Genomic DNA, 23,123 nt, shown 5'->3' on the forward strand with positions numbered 1-23,123 from the left:
CTTTAACATTTACATTTTCCACAGTATGAAATTGAAAAAACTTAAATGCAGGAAAATGTCATAACAATTTTCTCCATTGGGACTATGAAGAATAAATATACAGGGTGAACAGAAACTATAGGGCAAACTTCAGAGGTGATTCCTGACAGGTAAAGGAACAAAATAGTTCATATCAACATCCGGAAATGCATATTTGCCAAGGTAGATGGCACTGAAGAACGGCATCTTCCTCTCATAACAACACTCGCAGTGTGCTTTTTTGTGTTGCAGATTGTGTGATTGGAGCTACGTCGAAGCACCATGGTCTGTTATTCATACCAGGAACATGCCGAGATGGTCTTCGTATATGGTCAAGCAGATGGAAACGGTCGAGGCCGCACGGATTTATTGAGCCACGTACCCAGACAGTCAGCACCACCCAAACCACAAAATCTTTGCAGCAATTTATGGACGTTTGTGTGAGCATGGGTCCTTTCACACAGGCGAGCATGGAGGCTGGCTGCAGCATGTGCATACACCAGATCTGGAGGAACATGTGCTACACGATATTGAGAACAAACCCAGTACAAGCTACAGGCAAGTGGTCCGCCAGCATGGTGTAAGCCAAGCGACGGTGTTGTGTATCCTGCATGAAAACAGCTACTATCCTAATCACCTGCAACGTGTGCAGGGATTATCACCAGCGGATTTTCCTCCAAGGGAACGGTTTTATCACTGTTTTTTTTTGCAACAGGCCACCACAATATTGGGATTTCTGTAGTCAGTCCTCTTCACTGATGAAGCGACCTTTGGTAGAGATGGAATCGTCAATCTACACAATTGTCAACTGTGAGCTACAGCCAATCCTCGGGGAATGGTTGAATCGTCTCATCAGCAACAGTTCAGCATCAATGTTTGGGCAGGAATTATTGGCGACCACCCACTTGGACCATTTGTTCTTCCACAATGCCTTAACGGACAGACGTATCTGGAATTCCTGCAGAACACTCTGCCTCTTTTGATTCAGAATGTTCCTTTGGCAATACGACAGGTAAAGTGGCTGATGCATGATGCCAGCCCACTTTCACATTATTGTTCGTCAACACCTCAACAACATCTTCCCCAGAAGATGGATCGGACGAGGATGCCCTGTGGCTTGGCCTGCTCAATCACCAGACTTAAATCCCCTTGATTTTTACTTGTGGGAGCATCTGAAAAGTGTTGTGTATGCTGAGCCAGTTCCTGATGTGCAGACCCTTGGAACAGCGTGTCCATGTAGCCTGTAACGCTATTCGGGTACAGGCTGGAACATTCGAATGAGTGGGGCAATCCATGATGCATGTGGACATTTGCATTTCATCCCATGGAGGCCACTTTGAACACCTGTTGTAAAATGGATTAAAGTCATTCCATGGAATGTGTACCGGTACTAATTGCTTTATAGCAGACTCATCGTCCATATGTTGATATGAACTATTTTCTTCCTTCACCTGTCAGGAATCACCTCCTGAAGGTTGTCCCTATAGTTTCTGTTCACCCTGTATAATGTGGAAACTGTTTTATATTTTTCGGGAAATCAGGGTGAAAAATCTAAAAATACATGTTACGTACCCAATAGGCCTAATACTTGTACATAGTTGCTAAAGTGAAACAGAGATGGCAGCACTAGGCATGTAAACAAGATCGCTGTATTATAAATGAGTGATAGTGTAAGTAGACATAAAATTTAATTAGAAAGATAAACAATAATATAATACAATGTAAAAAAAAAGATATAAAGATGACTAATTAATAAAGATACTTGTGAAATTAACAATGTACTCATATGTAAATAGATAAGAAATTTAAAGAAGTGAAAATACCAATATAAACGTGTGTCTCCTAACAGATCTTTGATCTGTTGGATTATTATGATCCCCTTGGTGGAATTTTTTATTACCTCAGTGGTGGCGCGTTCTTATTGTGACCCACAGCACTTTTTGGCTGTGCGTCACGATCGGTGCACCAACTTGGGAGCGCTTTGTCAACCTCAGCACCAACTTTACACTTGTGGTCGAGAACAGTATAGTTGGTGGACGCCCCAAGGTGGGTTACTAGATTGGACTTGATATTTTTATTGGAAAAAGAAAAGGCAAAACTTTCTGGGATTTAGTCGACTCGAGAAAGACAATTAATAAAGCAAAATATCTGTGATATAAGAAGATAAGTTTGAGTCCAGAATGAGTCCAGAAGAAAGTCCAAGCCTGGATTCAGAAGGAAGTCCAAGCCAAGTCCAGAAGGAAGTCCAAGCCTGGATCTAGAAGGAAGTCCAAGTCCCGAAGGAAGTCCAGATCCAGAAGAAAGTCCAAGTCAAGACCCAGATCCCATAGGATGCCCACAAAAGTGAACATGAATGTGAAAGTGAAGACAATCAAATAAGAACTATAGCAATTGAAATTTCTGTAAAAGTCCGATTACTTCTATATGAATATATATTCTCATGTGTTCTCAACTATAATCTTCATGTTAATCGATTATATTATAATCTTCATGTACAAAGAAAGATATAATATAATCGATTAACTGTCTCCATTGGTAGGCTTACTGTCTTATTTCATTTCTAACAAGAACCCTACCCTGTAGATACTAGCCGTGGCATAAATATAAAGAACTGCATATAGCAAAATTTTATATTATTTTGTTCTATCGAGCCTATGTGGAAAATGTAAAATTGTGGTTCCAAAATGAAAAATAATATAGGTCACAATATTTCGGTAAAACAGAAATTGTTTGTGATTATTCAAAATTTTCATTCTCAAAAGAATATTAATTATTGTTTTAAACTGTGGAGTAGTTACATGCACACCTGATTAACATTTCCCGTGAAACTTACTTGTAGAGTTTCTATTAATTTCAGTGGCCTCTGCCACCATCCACTTGAGAACTCTTAATCATTATCAACCATGCCTTTTATTCACGAACATGAATAAAAAAGTAAATTATTATATTTTTGAGAATTCATTTATCATTTGCTATTTTTAGTACTGAGGCTGCATCACATGATTTTGAACATGTGCCAGACTGACATTTTTCTAAGTAACCTCTTCTTTAGTCATGGATATTTTATTTTTGTACCTTTTAACAATCCCGAAGGTGAACAGACATTATTTTTTTTTTTGATGTGTGTATGTGTGTCTAATAAGAAAGTTTTTCCGCTGATTGTGTACTGCATACTTACTTGCTATAGTGCACTGTAGGTGGAGGTTTTGCCCTGTGGAGATCACTTATGTCCTTGATCCATTTATCAATTGCCTTCGTGTTCTTTTCTGCGCTCTCTATTTTCTTTACAACCTGTAATGAAAGTGCATTTCATCAGTATTTCTCCAAGTATCTTAATGGAAAAAAATTGTTTGTAAATATGAAAGAATATTACAAACATAACATACAGGGTGAGGCAGAAAAACCTGATGATCTTTAAAACAACATAACACAATAAAAAAAGAGTTCGTCTTTATCCATGTGCTAACCTTACAGCCATATGTATAGGCCAAGCATCTCCCCACTCCTCCACCCCTCACCCAGCAGCACTGTTACATTTGTAGCTTCATCTTGACACAAACAGGTGCAGTTCTTTAATGTAAGTGATTTAGTAAAATGTACCATGAGTGACAATAAAAAATGCCCGACCCTGTGGCCTAGTGGTTAACACATCGTGCTGCGACGCCAAGGGTCCCGGGTTCGAATCCCGGTCAGGCTTGGTTGTTTGTGAATGTCCATTCATCAATTTCATCATTTCATCACTCATCCCCATCTTCGCAAATTAGCCAAGAGGCACAAAACGCGAAGTAAAATAAACTAAATCAATCAAATCAATCAATCAAGTGACACTAACAGTGCTGATGAGAATGAAAACATTCCTTGTATGCTACAGCAATGAGGGAAACGATTCAGGAGGCACGACCTCAATATTGCACATGTGTACAGCAATGGCATAGCATGGGCATTTCGAGTTGGAACGCCAAGTTCAAAGGAAGGTTAGGCTCTTTTTTTTTTTTTTTGCTTAATAGTTTACTTATGGAATTAGTCGCCACAGGTATTGTCTATTTGGAAGAAAAAATCATTGTGTTTATTGCCTGAAGTTGGCCGGGTTCCAATAAAACATGATCCATGCATGTTTTAGCTAGCAAATGAGATGCCTTACTACGCAACAAATGTTTGGAACACTAGTGTTTTATACATTTTTTTTAATTGGTTGCTCAAGTCAGAAACACCGTACACCATTCGGCATCTTTTTCCCCACACATAACACATGTATAGTAAAACTATATTTTGTTTCTTTCAGCAGACCCAACTAATCTAGGAAACCTTTCGGCATTATGCAAGTCATTAAAAAGAATTCCAAATTCCTCGACACCCAAAATATATTTATGTTTAAATCCTGCATCATATGAGTGATGTGTCTTTCTCCATTTTTAATGTCTGTTTAATGCACTTGACCACCTCTTGACTGCAAAAAGCAGAATATTAACCTTCTTCCTTTGTTTCGCCTTTGTACTTCACTGCTGAAAATAGAGTTCATTATGAAATTTTGATTGTTGTAACCTAACAAATTTAAAGGGAAGGAAATCTCGTTAAGGGTGATTTTTATCAATACCAATATTTTGGTAAAACATTGAAATATGCAAATACCCCATTATACGAGGGGCGTATCATAAAGAATTACACTTTATTGTTTTAATGCAAAATGAAATGGCGTAATTCCACGCACTGCGCAGGATGGGCGCATAGGTACCTTGTCTACCGCCAGGTGGCAGCACCGTGTGACAGTGCGTAGTCTGTGGCCTGTGCAGCCGTCGAAGCACAACGTCACGAGTGATGTTGCGGACAACATGGAACAAGATGAACATGGTCAACGATGGACGAGTTGGTTTTTGTGGAAGGAAGGGGAAACAACGGCACGTATCCATAGACGGTTAGTGGCTGTGTGTGGCGAGTATGCAGTGTCACGGAAAACTGTGTATAATTGGTAACTGGCTGGAAAAACAGTCAAACGTCGACGGAGAAGGGAAAGAGTCCAGGGCGACATGCGGGTGTGAAAACAGACGCAAACATCGCGTGTGGAAAATGTCATACTGGAGAACAGGCGTGTGACGTTTACGGAACTGGAGAGGATTACGGGATTAAGCAGACAAACCCTGCAACGCATTGTGCACAGTGACTTGAAAATAGGTAAAGTGTCAGCTCGGTGGGTACCGAAATGTCTTAACGCATGCCACAAACAACAACACGTAGACATTTCCAGGGAGCTTTTGGAACTTTACGACCAGAATTCAGCTGATTTCATGGGGAAGCTTGTGACAGGTGATGAAGTGTGGCTGCATTACCACGAACCGGAGACCAAATCCCAATCCATGCAGTGGAAACATAAGGGTAGCCCCCACCCAAGAAATTCAAAACAGCGCCCACGGCTGGGAAACAAATGGCCACTGTGTTTTGGGATAGTGATGGCATCATCCTCATTGATTGGCTACCGAGGGGAACCACCGTTAACAGTGCAGTCTACGTGGCAACACTGACGCGGTTGCGTCGTGCAATTCAAGAGAGGAGGCAAGGCAAATGGGCAAAGGTGTGCTTCTCCAACATGACAATGCCCGGCCGCACACCAGTCGTCAAACAAAAGCTGCTATTGACCGACTGGGTTTCAAGGTGTTACCACATCCAGCATACTCTCCCGATTTGGCACCATCCGATTTTCACTTGTTTGGCGCCATGAAGAAGCCCCTGCGTGGTCACCATTTCAACAATTGTGAGGAACTCCATGAGGCTGTCCAGCGATGGGTGCACACAACTCCAAAGAACTGGTTTCAAAATGGTCTCGAACGACAGCTATAGCTCCAGGGGGACTATGTTGAGAAAGTGCATATAGCCAATTAAATGTATCTATGTCTGTATGTATCGAATACAATAAAGTGTAATTCTTTATGATACGCCCCTCGTATATTACATCTACTGTGGTATATTTACACACATATATATACTCATCAAATCCAAGGTGAACCTAAATTTTCAACATAAAAAAAAAAGATGCACCTTGGATTCGAAGAAATATACAAGTGCATCTCACCCATCAAATTCATCTATCAGAGTTCAAGTACCGAACCATAAAGGTTTCCAATTTACAAAATGTGGAAGGGGACAAATCATCATTCTCCCATACTTCCTCTACAACAGTGATCCTCAACCTTCATGAGCCCACGGACTGGTAAATTCATTTTAAGTCGATGCCACAATCCTAACAATTTTACTACTAAACAACTTTCTATTTCTTTAACTTTATTCGTTAATTAATATGTACCCTTCAAATTTAATATTAATAAATAATTTATGGCAATCATAGGGAGTGTTGGTTCGATTATGACAGATTGTTGACAGAAAGAATTCCCTCTTATTGCTGGTGAACCCCGAACGAAAATACCATCTTTCCAGGTGCTTGCCAGCTTGGGCTGCAAGTTGCAAACTTCAGGAGAACCTCTCGAGGCTCGGTATATTTGATGCCAGGGCCCGGTACTGGGCCGCAGCCGAGAGGTTGAGAAACACTGCTCTGCAAGACTAGAATGTTTTGCATACTTACAACTGTTTTTGCAGAGGACTGCTTAGATACGGCTCTCAGCTGTAGATCCAATACTGCAGGATCACTTTGTTTTGCACACGGTTCATCCAAAACTGTTAGCCCAATGTTGTCTTGCTTGTTATCCGGACGAGGCACTTTCAAAAAGGCATCAATGTCGCCAACAGCTGGTATAAAGTCTGGGATGAATGGTTTAAGCTTATACTCTAACTCTATAGTTTGTGGTGTATACCTATTTTGAGGAATAAATTAATAATTATATCACATCATAAAGAAACATATTAATGTTAATAATGCATTGAATTTACTACAGTATCAAATCTCATGGACTTTTACATTATATATACTCAACTCAGAAATATAGTTAGTTCTGCAGAACATGCAAATGGGGCATTGTACGAAAAGTGGTCCTACTCCATGTAAATAAGAAGATGCATCAATCTGAAAAGTATTGTTTTTAATTGCATTAAGGTTTAAAATGTTTGTTAATGCTTGTAATTTGGATATTTTGCCAACAAAAATTCCATCATCTGTAATCTGTATGCTTCATAGACAAATGAAGTCAAATTTGCACTTTGCTACATTCTTAAAACATCACACATGCAACATTTTTGTTAATGCATTTCATGCATTTAGACTATGTCATCATACTCAAGTTTTCTTTTTTCATTTGTCAGCAGACACCAAAAAGTACTTCATAATTCTATGAAATCAGTTCAATATGAATATTTTTATGCAACGTCATGTCTAGAACCTTACATTTTAGGTGTAAAACATCACACACATAACTCTGGAATGCCCAAATAATTTATACCACAATATGAAAGAAAATATATTTGTATCGCTTACTAGGTTGGGTTACGCTACACTTTGGTAGCTCAGAAGCAAACCCTGTTAATTTCTTCTGAAAACTAAAGGGTGGCGTATAATACATCTACCAATTTGAGTTGGCAACCCTGCCAGAATGTACGTGTGCATGTGTGGCATACCTACATCCGTGGAGAGTTGGGAGTCAGGCAATTAGTATACCATGAAGCATTGACCGGTGCAGACACAGATTGCGGCGGTGGAACCTTTCATCCAAACAGGCACCGGGCACTGCGGCGGAACAATGAATATCGCCATGCACCTGCTCCAGACACACACAGCATTCTGAGGTGGGTTAAACAGTGGAGAGAGAGCGATGGGTAATATTGTGAACAGTCAGTCATCGTGAAATAGGCACTATTCCATAGGACATGTTCAGACATGCGTCACGAAAGCCTTTCCTCATCACCTCCAACAATGCATCCAAGCAGTAGAGGACATTTAGAGGATGTTATTTTTGAGGTTCACTTAAATCTGTATTGACCACATAATACACTGTATTAAATGCCTATTTATTTCATAACCATATACAGTTACTACAAGCATGCCATCTTTCCGTTGTCATTTGAAGTTGGTAGATACAATTTGTGCCACCCTGTATTTAGCATTGCCCTCAGAGACAAGGTTCCTCATCATTGTAAATCTGGGTAAAATAATTTTTTTTTGGTTATGACGAACCTGAACTTTTATAGTCGGGGCAGAATTTCTCCCCCTCAAACTTGGAATTTTCCATTGCAATGGTCTTTTCAAATCACAGCTTTCCAACTGGGAAACTAAGCATAGGGAAATCCAATGTCCAGTAAAGCATAATCAAATAAGTGCATGTAAGCAAGCATACATGCAATCAATATAAAAACAAATACAATAAAAACTAAAGATCAATCTGATCTTTACACTATTTAAACATGTACTTTGGTATGCAAATGGCAATATACTAATAGGATTGTGTAAACGAAGCATAAAAGCATGTGTATTAACAATACACTCGGTACATTAGTAATTCTCATTAATACAGAAATAAGAGTAAAAGCTGTAATATTTTTTGTGTAAAATCACGTACAAAATCCTTTTGACAGATTAAGAATCCTCATTCGTGAACTTGATAGAGCAGAGACTTAACAGGGCTAACTATTAACCCACCTTAGGAAGGGTAATCAATTACTATACAAGACTCAAGATCCTAGGAATGTGATTTAGTAAGAACAACATGGAATTTTAACTGGGCTAAATCATGATAAAATGTAATTCAATTGTATCTAATTAGAAAACAACACACCCAAAGTTTGCATTTTAATATATTTCCATCAAATAACAAAAATGCAGTGCTGTATCAAGTAACAGGAACTTGAAGTATGAATGCTGGAATACTTACTTAACATTGCATTTTAATTAAAATGAATTTCTCCTGTCTGCCGGAGAAAGTTAATTTGATTTCTATCTACCTGTTCTGACATGCTACTTACCCCTGGCCCCCTAATCCAGAGCAATATCTACCAGCTGGGCATATCTAATATTCAAGACCTATCTGTTCCCAGCCAGCTACAAATCTGTCAGATAGGACTCAGTGTTGACACAATCTGACAGAAAATCCCTTTCCAAAGGGCAAAATTTCCCCTTTCCATGCAATTTTCCCCTTCATCTTAAGAAATTATAATAATGTTAACAATAAATAGTGGTAATTTCTAAAATATGAAAAATGTTTCACATACACCCTCATTGCAACTGGGTCAGATGTCCCAGGTACAAATCATGATCAGCCATGAATGTACAATTCTGTTGGATCATCATCCATTCATCGTTTACCACCATCGTCACTATCAAATGAAGATATAGAAAAGCGATGTACAATAAACAAATTTGAAACAGATATAAGCTTATAGTCAAGGGAGCGGATACAAGATTGTTTGACTTGGTGTTTTAAGTCCACTTTATGTACAGTAAGGCTATAGGGACTGGACCTACAGTTTAAAGTGGGATCGGAACCAGTGCCTCCACCGGGTATCGAACCTGGGACCCCTTGATTACAAGCCACTGCGCCATCGAGGAGGCCTGCGGATACAAGATGTAATGGGGGAAAAAATATGGGCATGAAAGTGGAATCTAATATAAACTTCACTAATATTGAGTCTGATAAGTTTTCATTGAATTTTACCTTTCGCTTAAAATTTGCGCCAAATTTCCCTTCATGTGGCAACACTGATAGGACCCAGTCCCCTAGATGGAAAAAAGAGAACCTCGCTTATAGCTAGCCTGTACTTTTATACTAACTGTTCCAACCTCAAACCAGGCAGTTCAAACGTGTTTCTACTTTCTATTATAATAAAACATGTACATTAGAATTAAATTCAAATAAGTACTTTTAACAAACATAGGTTATAGGAATTTAATTGGAGTTCACTTTTTAAAGAAACTACGATATCACCTGACTTCCACCAGTCAAATAAATTGAAGTGATGCAAATAACCGTTCTTACCGCAGTAGGAATACCGTAATGTTATCAGAAAATTCCAAGATATAACAAATATTGTCTAAAAAAATATTTCCATACATGTTACCAACATTTTTTCAGATTTTTGTAAACCTTGGCTAGCTGGTAGCCAAACAAATTTGAAATTTATAGCCAGTTTACTCTGTGCTTATTTATAACTCTCACAATTTTCCGAAAAATCCCTTTGTATTTATATTCAACTGGGACTTAAACATGTACAAACTAGGGGGAAATCAGCATAATAATTATTCTGAAGGGTTTTTTGTGTGTGAAATTCTGGAATATTAATCGTGTAATAAGAATTCTCATAATTTCCAACGAGAGCAAGCAAAAAAAATATGGGTCATTCCACGTCAAATCATCCAGGCCATGTCACCCACCATCTCCGATTTTGATGAAATTCGGTATAGTTATAGAACTTGTGATGCTAATTACAAAAATGACAACTTTTTTGAGATTGGTCAAGGGGTTCAGAAATTACGCGATTTTAAAAATCTCCCTGTACGCCACATGCGGCTCCACTTTGAATGACACGCATTAGGTTATAAATTATAGTATCTTCTCTCAGGTTTGCCGTAGAAACTTCAAGTTTGATTTCTTTTGCTCAGGATAGTGTAAGCTTTCATTTAAATAAGGTTTCTGATCAGTGTATCAATAATCATGTATTTTATGTATAGTTTCATGTATTTTTTTAGAAAAATAAATGACTAACTTCAAGAGCGAATTTCCTACAATGTCTCCCCTTCAATTTCACCCAAATTTTATATACAGGTAGCTGAGAGTGGGTATTAATGCTTGATGGAAAAATTGGGATGGGTGGTTCAGAGACAGGGTGATAAAAAAATCATTTGCATTAAAAGTTAATCTTATTAAAATGCTTATGTATTTAGCACAAAGTCTGAAGTACAATATGTTTGAGGTATAATATTCACAATTTCTGTTCACTATGTGTGAAGGTAAGCATAGGCGTAACCTGGTGGGGGAAAAGGGAATCATTTTCCCTATCTAAAATTTATAGATTAATTAAAACCTACAAATAATAATTGCAGTGGAACCCAGATTTCAAGTTTCTCGATTTTACATTTTCCTGCATTTTACATTCAATATTGGTGGTCCCAACATAGCAAATTTTCCTCGGTTTTACATTTTCTCGCATTCTAAGTTTTTTCAGCTTGGTCCACTGAACAACGTAAAATCGAAGTTCCATTCTATCTAAGTTAGTTTCAACTGTCTTCATTTTTTTTTTAAAAATTATAATCATAGTCATTAGCATTCCCAAGCTTAGAAAATTTTCTTCGAGAACATTCTTCTTTTTGTGCATTTTATCTCAATATGGAATTTTTTTTAATACTCTTCACGGAGATACGTAATATGAAGTAAGAATTAATAATACACATTTGTGCTGATTGAAGTTTTTCCAAATGGAGCTTTTCTTGCCACATGCCAGAGAAAATCTCCTTGTGATGAACACTTAGAAGACTTGTGTAGACATCAACAGTATGAAGTAACAAGTTCAGCAATTAAGTACCAATTCCATAGAAATAGTATTAGAGGCATAAATTTCTTATTAATCACGTAAGGTGAAATGACAACAACCCGCAGTACAATGTGTCAGCAATTGCAAAGTACTATACAACAGGACCAGGAAGATTGTACTTAGGCTACAGGTTATTTACAGTGTTCGGTAAGTTACTTTTTACAAGTAACCGAGTTTCAGTTACTCATTTAAAAAGTAACTCTGTTACAGTTACTGGTACTTTGAAAGTAACTAAGTTACTTTACAGTTACTGTGAAAGAAACTTACAGTTAATGATCATTGATTTGTGTAAAAATTACAAATTGTGTTTCTAGTACATAATCCGTATGTCTTCATAAACCTACATTACTACTGCAAATAAATGATGAAACACAGAATCAACTTTGGTTGAACGATTTTAATTAAGAAATCATTTGAATGCTGACCACGGTATTTTGAATATGGTGTCATTGATTCCACTGGCACCTATTTCTTTCTCCTCCATTCCAAGTTCAACAAAATCCAAAGATCCACTCCTTCAACGATGACTGTTTCCTAGCTCGACAGTCCACATACAAGTAGATATGAATTGAAGTAAAGCGTGGATGAAGTTAGCATGCAACAAAGCATAGCTTCCTTGACAGGCCAGCAATTTCAAGAAAATCCTTTTACGTAGCATCCAGAGAAGGTACAGATATATTTTTTTTTACAGTTGGGAACAGAAAATGTGAACGGCACAATTTATAGTGCATGAAATTTTGGCAATGCATTGAATACAATCGAGTAAGTATTTTTCGGTACTATCTTCATGGGCGTAACTTGGGAACTTGGGAACTATTTTTGGTTGAGAGAATCAAAGTTTTCAGTCCCATAAAAATAGTGTCAAAGATTATTTGCTAAATACATTTGAAAAATCACAATAATTACTCTTTTTTTGTTTGTTCCCCAAGTGCCAGGAGGGTCACAAAATACATTTAACTTGTAGGTTTTAATTAATCTATAAATTGTGATTAGGGAAAATGATTCCCTTTGCCCCCACTAGGTTACGCCTATGCTTACCTTCACACATAGTGAACAGAAATTGTGAATATTATACCTCAAAACATATTGTACTTCAGACTTTGTGCTAAATACATAAGCATTTTAATAAGATTAACTTTTAATGCAAATGATTTTTTTATCACCCTGTCTCTGAACCGCCCATCCCAATTTTTCCATCAAGCATTAGTACCCACTCTCAGCTACCTGTATATAAAATTTGGGTAAAATTGAAGTGGGGGCATTGTACGAAATTCACTCTTGACGTTAGTCATTTATTTTTCTAAAAAAATACATGAAACTATACATAAAATACATGATTATTGATACACTGATCAGAAACCTTATTTAAATGAAAGCTTACACTATCCTGAGCAAAAGAAATCAAACTTGAAGTTTCTACGGCAAACCTGAGAGAAGATACTATAATTTATAACCTAATGCGTGTCATTCAAAGTGGAGCCGCATGTGGCGCACAGGGATATTTTTAATATCGCGTAATTTCTGAACCCCTTGACTAATCTCAAAAAAGTTGTCATTTTTGTAATCAGCATGAAAGGTTCTATAAGTATACCGAATTTCATCAAAATCGGAGATGGTGGGTGACATTTTCACAAAATTCTGGATGATTTGACATGAAATATATATATATATATAGCTTTTTTCCATGAGTTTCCATATAAAGTTTTCAAACCAAATTTCAATAAAAGACCTTACAATGAATGTAATTACCTTCCTTCATTGTAATAGGATTTTTTACAATCTTATAATCATTTTAATCAACAGTAAATAGCTGCACTTCGAGATCTTTTCATCAAATTTTAATCAAAGCAAATTTTGATTAAACTACCAATGAGAAAAGTGAAATGAAATATGGCAACAAACCAGACATGAAGGCTAAACTTACCTAGTAATAAACTGGAAGAGATCCTTGATTTCTGGAGATACATTTAAATGTTCATAGTCTGCAGGATCATATGTCCTGAAATAAATAAGGAATTTTTCAGCCACTGAGGTTTAAAAATAACTACCCTTTACGTTTACAATATATTGTCTTTGATTACTTCACCTTCTTACTACAATGCAATGGAGACTTCAATGGCATAAGAAATGGATTTTCAGATCATATGTTGCATGAGGGGCTGTTTCATAATAAGAATAACAATTAAAGAAAAATAAAAATTCTTGAATACATCAAGTTTCACCACACTGTTTTGTTAAATAATTATGCTGACATATGCTCACACAATATGTATTAAAGTCATCTATATTATAACAAATTATTTTATAAATGTGTTTTGTGCGGAGAGAAATTTATGACTTGAGTCATTTTTTAAAAACATCTAACGTAAGTTGATTTCTTGGGGATTTTTCAATTTCATAATGATGTCTGATAGGAGATCAGCAAAAATACATTACATCATTAATAAAAAAAGTCGTACATATTGGCAAAACATTACAAATGCTTGTGTGCTACATTATGATCTGAATCTGACAGAGGAAACCATATTTGTGTAATTATTAATATTATTATTACTCAAATTATTGCAGTGTGCAGCAAGATTTCTGGTTTCAAGCTGGGAATCATATAAATATTTAATCTGCAATGAAATTGAATGGAAACAATAAAACCAGTAACAATGGAATTTTAAATAAAACTGAGTAACCAGGGAAACAATGAAGCACAAATAACAGTTGATTGAATGTGAAGAATGAAAAAAATATGTAGTAAGTATGAGCAATTGTATCTTTCATCTTCCTCAGAATATTTTGCTAATTGTCTGTTTCATTCAAGCAGGTAAGATTACAATTATAATAAGTGCATCAAACATCAAACTGAACTGATGAACACCATCAAGAAAGGACTGTTGAAGGGCACTTTTAGTAAAATAGAGAAATTCCTCTGGTTCTAGTAAGTTAAGTACAGGCAATGTTCCCTTTGCATATAGCCAGGGCTCGAAAAATCCCGGTTGCCAGGTCGCCATGGCGACTAAAAATTTGAGCCTGGCGACTGTGATCTTTTGCTATAGTATGTATGAAATTTTGATGATTCTAAGTTCAAATTGCAGTACAGCATAAGTTAGTAAATGATTATTTTTTTTATCAATGTTGTGAACATTCCATAGTGTCTGTAACAATTTCTTGCCCTTTGTTCCCCAACACCCCATTTCCTGCTTTCTCAAATGATTTAGCGATGTTTTGAATACCGTGATGCTCATCATTTTATAGTGTGTTTCAAAAGTTGCACAACCCAAACTTTGGAAATGTATATCATGAAAACTGTAAGAGATATTTACACCGGGTTTTCTGCATTATAGAGCCTCATCTATTGAGATATTTTTCAATGCTTAAAATTATGTTCAATCCGTACAGAAAATTATATAAATTAATAACTGACAGAAAGCAGCATTCAAATTTTTCTAGAAATGAACTTCTGAGTAAGAAAAATATGTAAGAAATTATTGAAGGGCCATAATTAGACATTTGATGACTGATGCCACATCAGTCTGTCATTTGCGACCAATATTGGTCATGTGCAACATTTGATGACTTTTTGATTGGCAATTTTATGAGTTGAGTGAAAAGTACCATTTTTGGGACATATATCTGTATATGGCAACACTAGCAGGTCGAAATATTGCCAGCAGTCGCATGCAACATGTTTCTAAGTATTGGCTATACATATACGTGAAAAATCGTAAATCAAGATTTTGTGCCGAAATTGGACTCTTTTGGCTTCCCCGATGGCGCAGAGGTAGCGTCGTCGCCTTGTAATCAAGGGGTCCCGGGTTCGATTCCCGGTGGAGGCACATAGTGGTTCGGATCCCACTTTAAACTGTAGGTCCAGTCCCGATTAGCCTTACTGTGCATAAAGTGGATTTAAAACAACAAATCAATCCAATCCAATCTTTTGAGAGAATCCTAGGCTGCCCCTGGTTACATTGAATCTTCGCTCACTGTGCCTGTTTTTTTTTTAATCGATTCAGCATGGCGTATTCATTGGAGCAATGCGTGTGCATCGCTGAAGAGTATTTTACTATTCATTCTTACACTCATGTGCATAAAAATGCCCTGCTTCTGCTGTACTTCACAACGCAACTGTTTTATAACCAGTCAAACACCTACAGATGATCCCACAAATTTTTTAAGAGTTGGTATTTATTGTTGAAAATCAGTTCTTAGATGTTTTCAGCAAATTAATAATGTTTTTTAAATAATGTAATTGCTTTTATTTAGATAAATGCTAACATAAATTTATGAACCCAGTGATAGCCTACAGGATTAGCTTAGTGCAGAAACCCAGTGTGAATATGTCTTACAATTTTCATGATATACATTTTTAAAGTTTGGATTGCGTGACTTTTGAAACATACTGTAGTATGCACAATTGCTAGTAGGTGGTTTCCTGGCATCTGATATTCAGAGCTGGCGCCTATCTTTGAAGAAACTTTTTCGAGCACTGCATACAGCACTATTCCATTAAGGCACTTTTAGGGGATGTGAGGTTAGGGCCCCACATATTCTCGATCTCGGCCATTTTGGAGGTGATGTGAACAGCACCATGCTCCGGTCACCTTTAACCCTCCCCCACCCGGTACCCATTACATGGAAAGTTGCTAACTTAAGTACACACCAATACCAATTACAGGTACTCCATTTGACTGTTTTTAAGTTATTCTTATTTTGAGTTGCTTTTCAACCACTTTTAGTTAATTGCGACAGGATACGATTATATAAAATAAATCAAGACACTCATAAAGAATCATCTAGCCAGGACACAAATCTGGAACCTTCGGTGATGAGATCACATGTCTCAACCACACACACACACAAGAAAAGTTCGAGTAATAATGTAGATCCATATTATCAACTAACCCCTCAACTGTGGCAGCCTGTACATCATCGTCATCATCATCTTCATCATCATCGTCGTCATCATCACTGTTTTCTGTCTGATCTGATCCATCTTGATCTGTACCTTTGAGAGAACCAAGGTGGGATTTATGTCTCTGCGTAGTCATTCCATTGCTGGAAGTTCCAGGTAACTTATAATAATAAAAAAGAACACATATACATATAAAAATCACATGTAATTACAATACTGGGGCATAAGAACAAAAATCAATCACACTTATGATCTATAGAGTGAACAATGTACAGGGTGTATCAGATAATAACTTTTCACCAAATGAAGTTACATGAAATCTGATTTCAGATTTGACATCCTGACAAAATTCTAGCCTATGGTCATGTATCACATGACCCACCTATCATTTTAAATAAAATAAAAAAGTTGAATTCAAGATGGCGGAACCAAGATGGCGGCCGTCCACGTGACATACTCCAAAAGCTGTCCCCCTAGGCCTATTTTGTATCGCCCATATCAAATTCCATGAAAATACATCACTGTGGATTTTACAAGGTGTGGTAAGGGACTTCTGATACACCCTGTATATTGTGCAATGAATTCATAGGCATGGCCCAAATATTGAATTTAGGGGTGTGATGGGTATGTCATAAAAAAAACAGGAAAAAAAACACCATTTGTATATTTACTTACCCATACACATAGTAACTCAGCTTATTATTATTATTTCTTGTTTGCATATCGATTTTGCATTTTCTATACTATTGAATTGTTTTTGGCTCTATTCACATTAAAAATACAATGTTGATGTTTGTTAATATAAGTTAATACTGTAATAGCAAAATACAGACAATGGAAAGATGTAGTAACAGAATCAGCAAGAAACAAATATAAGTCATTTCATTTCATAACTAATTTGTACCGCAGAAACTTGATTTTGAATGGTAGTCAGAAAAATATGCTTATATTACACAAGATAACCGGGACTGGATCCAGGGTTTATCCAGAATTTTCCATCTGGGGGTGAAAGGCTTAAATAAAAAAGAAATAACCATAAATTGACCATTTGGAAACATCACTGATTGGATCTGCACTTTGGACATTGCACCATTGCCACCGAAAATGGATGAGGAAATTACATTCTTGCAATATAAATTTGCTATCATATATATTTTATTGTTATATTATTTCTGTATAGATTAAAATTTAGATACTGATCTACATAGAACATAACAATTCCCTCATGCACACACTCCCCCTGGTGCTGCTAATTAATGAATGAATTTCACTGCAAAGTTTTTAAAAAATAGTAATCATAATCATGTTGATAAAAATACCAATTATAATTTCCCAGTAAGCATTTTTATTATTTTTGCTTATTTAGATTTACAATTTAAGAAAACACCGAACTACAAATAAAAAAAAAATGACTTCATGTGTAATACTACCACATCATGCTTTTAATTAGTGTTCAGAAAATAATTACCTAACACAAACACCCAACAAAAAATATATATATTTTATAGTTTATACTATTGCTAATGCCACTGCACAATAATAGTTACTGGTACACATAATACTTCACATGTCAACTTACATTGGGTTTCCAACGTATAAATTATTGTTATGGTTCGGATATTATGAAACAGATTACTTTTTGTGAAATTTATCTTTTGTAAGGTAGTTTTGGTGGTTAATGACTGCCATAATCACACAATTGTAATATTTCATCTTTTATAGACATACATATATGCAGACATCAATACACACTGTTCCTTTTTGCTTTCTTTTATGAGTCTTAGTTAACAATAAATGTTATAACAGCTTCATATTTCCACAAGTTGTCAATAACAACAAATAGTTAAAAAAAAAAGCACAATACATTCTTGTAAACTTTTTCTAACCATGTCACATGCTCTAAATTGCAAATGTAATCACATTTAAGTAAAATATTAGCTTGACATTAGCTCACCTTACTGGGAACTGGCTCATCATAATCATCATCACTTTTCCCATCACTCATTGCAGCTGTTGGATTTTCTGGAAATTTGTACAGATCTTTTGCCTTGCTGCTACTTGCTGGTGGACTTTTCACTTCTTCAGCATCTGGTACATCAATACTTTCATCGAATATAATAGGAGGAGATGAGTCCTTTTAAAAATAAAATAGTAGTAGTAGTAGTAAAATTTAATCATCATATAACATCTATGTTAGCCAATATATGTATATATTGAATAGAGAAGGGAGCAATGGAAACCTGGAAAACTGAGGTGATACTGTTCAAGAGATATGTGGACGATGTGATCTTTATAGCCAAAAGCAAAGAAACAACAGAAGAAATGTTCAGATTATTGAACAAAGGTCATGAAAGGATAAAGTATACAAAAGAGGAAGTGGACAATGGAAAGATTAACTACTTGGATATAACCATTGAAGTAAAAGGAAAAACTCTTGAAACCAGAAATGAAGTGGATAATAGAGGCAGCACAGGAAAATGGATACAAAGTAGGGGATATAATTCACATCATAAGAAGAACAGAGAAGAAAATGAAAAAGAGAGAAACAATAAGGATGCACAGGAAGAGAACAAGTATGTGAGTGTGACATTCACAAAGCCAAAACCCACTGCAATCGCTAAGTTACATATACTAATTAAGGAGGTGAAAAAAATATTAATGCTCTTCAAAGGAACATTTGCAATTTTATATTGTATCAGTAGAATTTCAGTTACTGGCATCAGTAAATTTTATGTTGGTAGTTTAGAGGTATCAGCAAAAATGTCATAAGTTCACTCTCTGATACCAATAACCAGTGGCGCAGGAACGTTCTTCATTTGGGGGAGGGTACAAAATTCAGCCTCTCATATATATATATATACACACACACGTACACACACGCGTGCATATATATATACTACGCATATAGTACTACTTCAAAGGTAGTACCTATAGGTATAATGTGAAGGCATCGGAAATATTCCATTTTAGAAAAGCACACGAATTTCCTGCTTTTTTTTAAATTAAAAATTGGCATAAATAATTTTTATTTCTTTGTTTTCCTTTGTATTTATTGTCATTTTAAAAACAGATTTTAACCGGATAACAATCCTGAAAAATATAAAGCTCTGGTCCTTGTTCATGGGCTCGTTTTGAATTTAACGAAATGGAATATCAGGAGTTCGAAATGTGAAAATTGCGAACAAAGATACAGCTATTGATTTTTAATGCAGTGTGAGATTAAAGGGGCTGAGGAGGATTCCCCCCTCTCCTCTATCTACAGCCATCCCAACCAGGAATAATCGTCTCTCACCAACTGGATATAGAAACCATATTATTTAATATTACTTATAGAGTCCACATCAGTTCAGTTCATTTTAATTTTAAAGTCCCATAGCTAAGCATAAAGATATATTTAAATAATTTATGGCAGATGTGTACCACATCCAATGCCTTTTAGAAGCCATGTATTCGGTATTTCCTCAGACATCTATAGGGTGTTGTATTTTTTTAAAAAAATATTGAGTTGAGATGGTTCCCAATCAACTCGTAAGAGGTCTAAGTTTGGAATGTTTGTAAAACATTTGACAAATTATTTATTTGTAACATAATTATGTGTGCCTAACGACGTTCTTCAAGCACTGAAAATACTATCATTATATATACAAAACCGAAATCCTTCAGATCTCAGAGCAAGCAAGGAAAAGCCAAACGCTCGAAAGTTGTTTTATTTCTCTTTTCAATCTTCGGTGGATAATTTGAAGAGCCGGCCAAGGTTTCTTTTCGTATTTAGTAGTATTAAATGCATATACATGCATGTTTTAAGGTGACTTGTCAATTCCTCGTTTTCGTGAAAAGGTGAACTTTAATGTAAGCAAAAGCATGTGCGCATCACAGTTAAAAATTTTTGCATCTACAAAGAAAATCCAAAACACATTCTCACCTCGCCAGCCCCCATGGTGGAGTGATTAACATATCGTTCTACGACGCCAGAGGTCCCCGGTTCGAATCCCGGCCTGGGCATGGGTGTTATTTGTGAGTGTCCCTTCATCAATACCATCACTCATCCTCATCTTCACTATTAGCCAGAAGTGGCTGAAATTTGAAGTATAATAAACCAAATCACTCAATCAAACATTCCCATCTTGCTCAAAGACCTTGTGAATTCAATCAAAAATCTACCAATATCTACCAACCCAATGTGAAATGTCCTAAACCTAACCTTAACTGATTAGAAAAATAATTTAGAAGTTTTAAACATACTTTTACTTTCCTTATACCCCCAGTGCATTTGCTTCATGCAGAAAAATTTGCAAGAAATTGAATGAAGATAACACAGTGGCCTTGACAAGCCAACTGGCAAACCATAGGACCTGCAGCGAGTCTCATTTATACTGTGCATTCATTTGACTAATGTAATTTTCTTCCAGTTTGACTTTAGGGTTTAACTTCAAATGGCGTTGTATTTGTGTTGCATTCGATATCAAAATTAGGTTTTAAGCGATTAATGTCCAATTCTAAGTACTATATCTAATACTTAGGTAAAAGTAAGTTGTCGTCCTCTTATAAAATCACAAATTGCACCCTGTTCTAATGTCTAGGAAAAGGGAACCTTTCATTTGACCTAGGAATGACATCGAGATGAGACGAGAGGAGAATTGTCACAGCCTCATCTCGTCTCCTGTGTGGTGAGTTTGAGTTTAAGTTGGTGTATTAAGTCCATTTTATGCACAGTTAGGCTAATCGGGATCCGAACCACTGTGCCCTGTGCCTCCACCGGGTATCGAACCCAGAACCCCTTGATTACAAGGCGACGACGCTACCACTGCACCATCGGGGAAGCCCTTCGGTGTGCTGAGGTACTTCTCGTTCTTGTTTGTGTTTCGGTGTCCACTCAGAAGTTGTTAAAACTTATTCTATGTACTTTATATCCACTTCATGGGCTAATCGGGACTGAATCTGCAGTTTAAAGTGGAATCCAAAGCTCAGTGCATTTTGGATCCTTCAATTACAAGGTGAGATATCTTGTCCTGACCCACGAAATGTTTACTATAAGCAACACGTACATTGTGTCACCACTCAAAGTTTCACAACGTATATGTCATTAAAGCAAAACTTTTCTTAATAACGTTGTTCTGCTTTATATCTTGTTTTGATGCTGTGAACCGTCGAAATTTGGAATTATATTATAAATACATTAAACCGGGCAGCACATGCTCGCAATTATTACTAATGCATTAACTTTGCAATTACAGTAAACAAAATACAGGACATTTTGAAAAAAAATAAGTCAATAAATTTAAACGCTTGGCATGTCTGATAAGACACACAGAAATTTAAATTTATTTTTACCAATTTCTTCAAATATGATAACAGAGTTTTGAACGAGATCATCTCGGACATCAAGTATGGCCTCGCTTTGATTTTGCAGATATTTATTTCAGTCTCGTTTCGAAATTTGAGAGGAAACACAAACTTTTGTTGTCTCAGTATCATCTCTATATTCAAAAATCTCTTAATATATAGGTTTAAGTATAGTTTTCCCACTTACAAAGTTATGAAGTACAGGAATACATTGTACACCCCAATGTCTCGTCTCATTTGTGTAAGTATTTCGTTTCGGAAAATTCCATTTGAAAAATTCGAAAGAAAAGGTCAGTCATATACTCTTCTGATGAAGATTTATATATTATCTTTGAATCGACGCGACCATTTCTTTAGAAAAGTGTAACCCCCCACCTTACGCAAAGGAGCATTCATCTGAAGCGTGATTTTCTGAGAGTAAACTGTTTCACAGAAATTTACACAATTTTCATCTCCTTAAAGAGGTTTCCAAGAACACAGGTCAATGAACTAACTACATAGTAGCAAGCACAGTGTAGTAGAATAAGTTTACAATGGTTTGAATTTCTGTGGTAGCTAAGTAAGATAAATTAGATAATGCTTGTAAGTTATAAACAATATACCTAAACCTTTTTTATTGAGCGAATTGAAAATATGTTCCTTTAACAGTAGCACCTTGCGTCTGTCAGATTATCTAAGGGGGGTACAGGGGGTACAATGGGATTTTCGGATTTAGGGGGGTACAGTACCCCCGTTCCTGCGCCACTGCCAATAACCAATCTAATACAAGAAAAAATGACATCTTGGTGCATGGACTAAAGTTAAAGGTTTTTGTGGAAGTTAAACACTTTCCAAACTACATAAAATACAGTGCATAAAATAAAATGGTAACAATTCCATCTCTGAACAACGGATTTCTTCATTTTCACACAAGAAAGTACTTACTGAAATGAGTTTTTCTAGCATTTAGATAGTTCGTGGAGGTATTTTCTTTCGTCGTTGAATGTGCTTGAGCGGGAATTCTTCTTTTTCACGAAAAATATCTCTCCAATGCACAATTGCCGTTGCTGTTCTTTCCTTCCTCTACAAGAGCCGGATATTGCGCACGTTTGATGATGTAACCTCCTGTCAGTGTTTCCAACCACACTGTTGGTAACAGTTAGATATAGTGAAAACACATTTCTTCAAATTTACAGGAGGAATGACAGGAAAGTACTTACGGAATTGAGTTCCTGTGGACTTTTGGAAGCTGGGAATATTGTGTTTTTCATTCATGCAACTTATTCGGCCGGTAAATAATGTCATTTTTGACATTAATGTATCTCCGTTGCACAATAGCTCGTGCCACCATTACCGTCGACTACGTGAATCAAATGTTCCGTGCATTTGAATATGTAATCCCCTGTCAGTGTAGCAACCA

The 23,123-nt window shown here is 36.3% G+C and overlaps 1 protein-coding gene across 2 annotated transcripts in view; it reads right to left on the reverse strand.

Annotated features, from left to right (window-relative positions):
• Positions 1–23,123, reverse strand: part of IFT46 (intraflagellar transport 46) — a 33,318-nt gene that overhangs the window by 8,426 nt on the left and 1,769 nt on the right. For both annotated transcript variants that reach the window (XM_083111166.1, XM_083111165.1), the window contains exons 2-6: positions 18,336–18,515; positions 16,372–16,541; positions 13,403–13,477; positions 6,590–6,818; positions 3,197–3,309 (exon numbers count right to left, since the gene is read on the reverse strand). In XM_083111166.1, coding sequence (XP_082967292.1) covers positions 3,197–3,309; positions 6,590–6,818; positions 13,403–13,477; positions 16,372–16,541; positions 18,336–18,515 — 767 coding nt within the window. The remainder of the gene's footprint in view (positions 1–3,196; positions 3,310–6,589; positions 6,819–13,402; positions 13,478–16,371; positions 16,542–18,335; positions 18,516–23,123) is intronic.

This window comes from Lepisma saccharinum, chromosome 25 (assembly GCF_977018435.1).
Source record: "Lepisma saccharinum chromosome 25, izLepSacc3.1, whole genome shotgun sequence".
In the NCBI taxonomy this organism is placed as follows: domain Eukaryota; kingdom Metazoa; phylum Arthropoda; class Insecta; order Zygentoma; family Lepismatidae; genus Lepisma; species Lepisma saccharinum.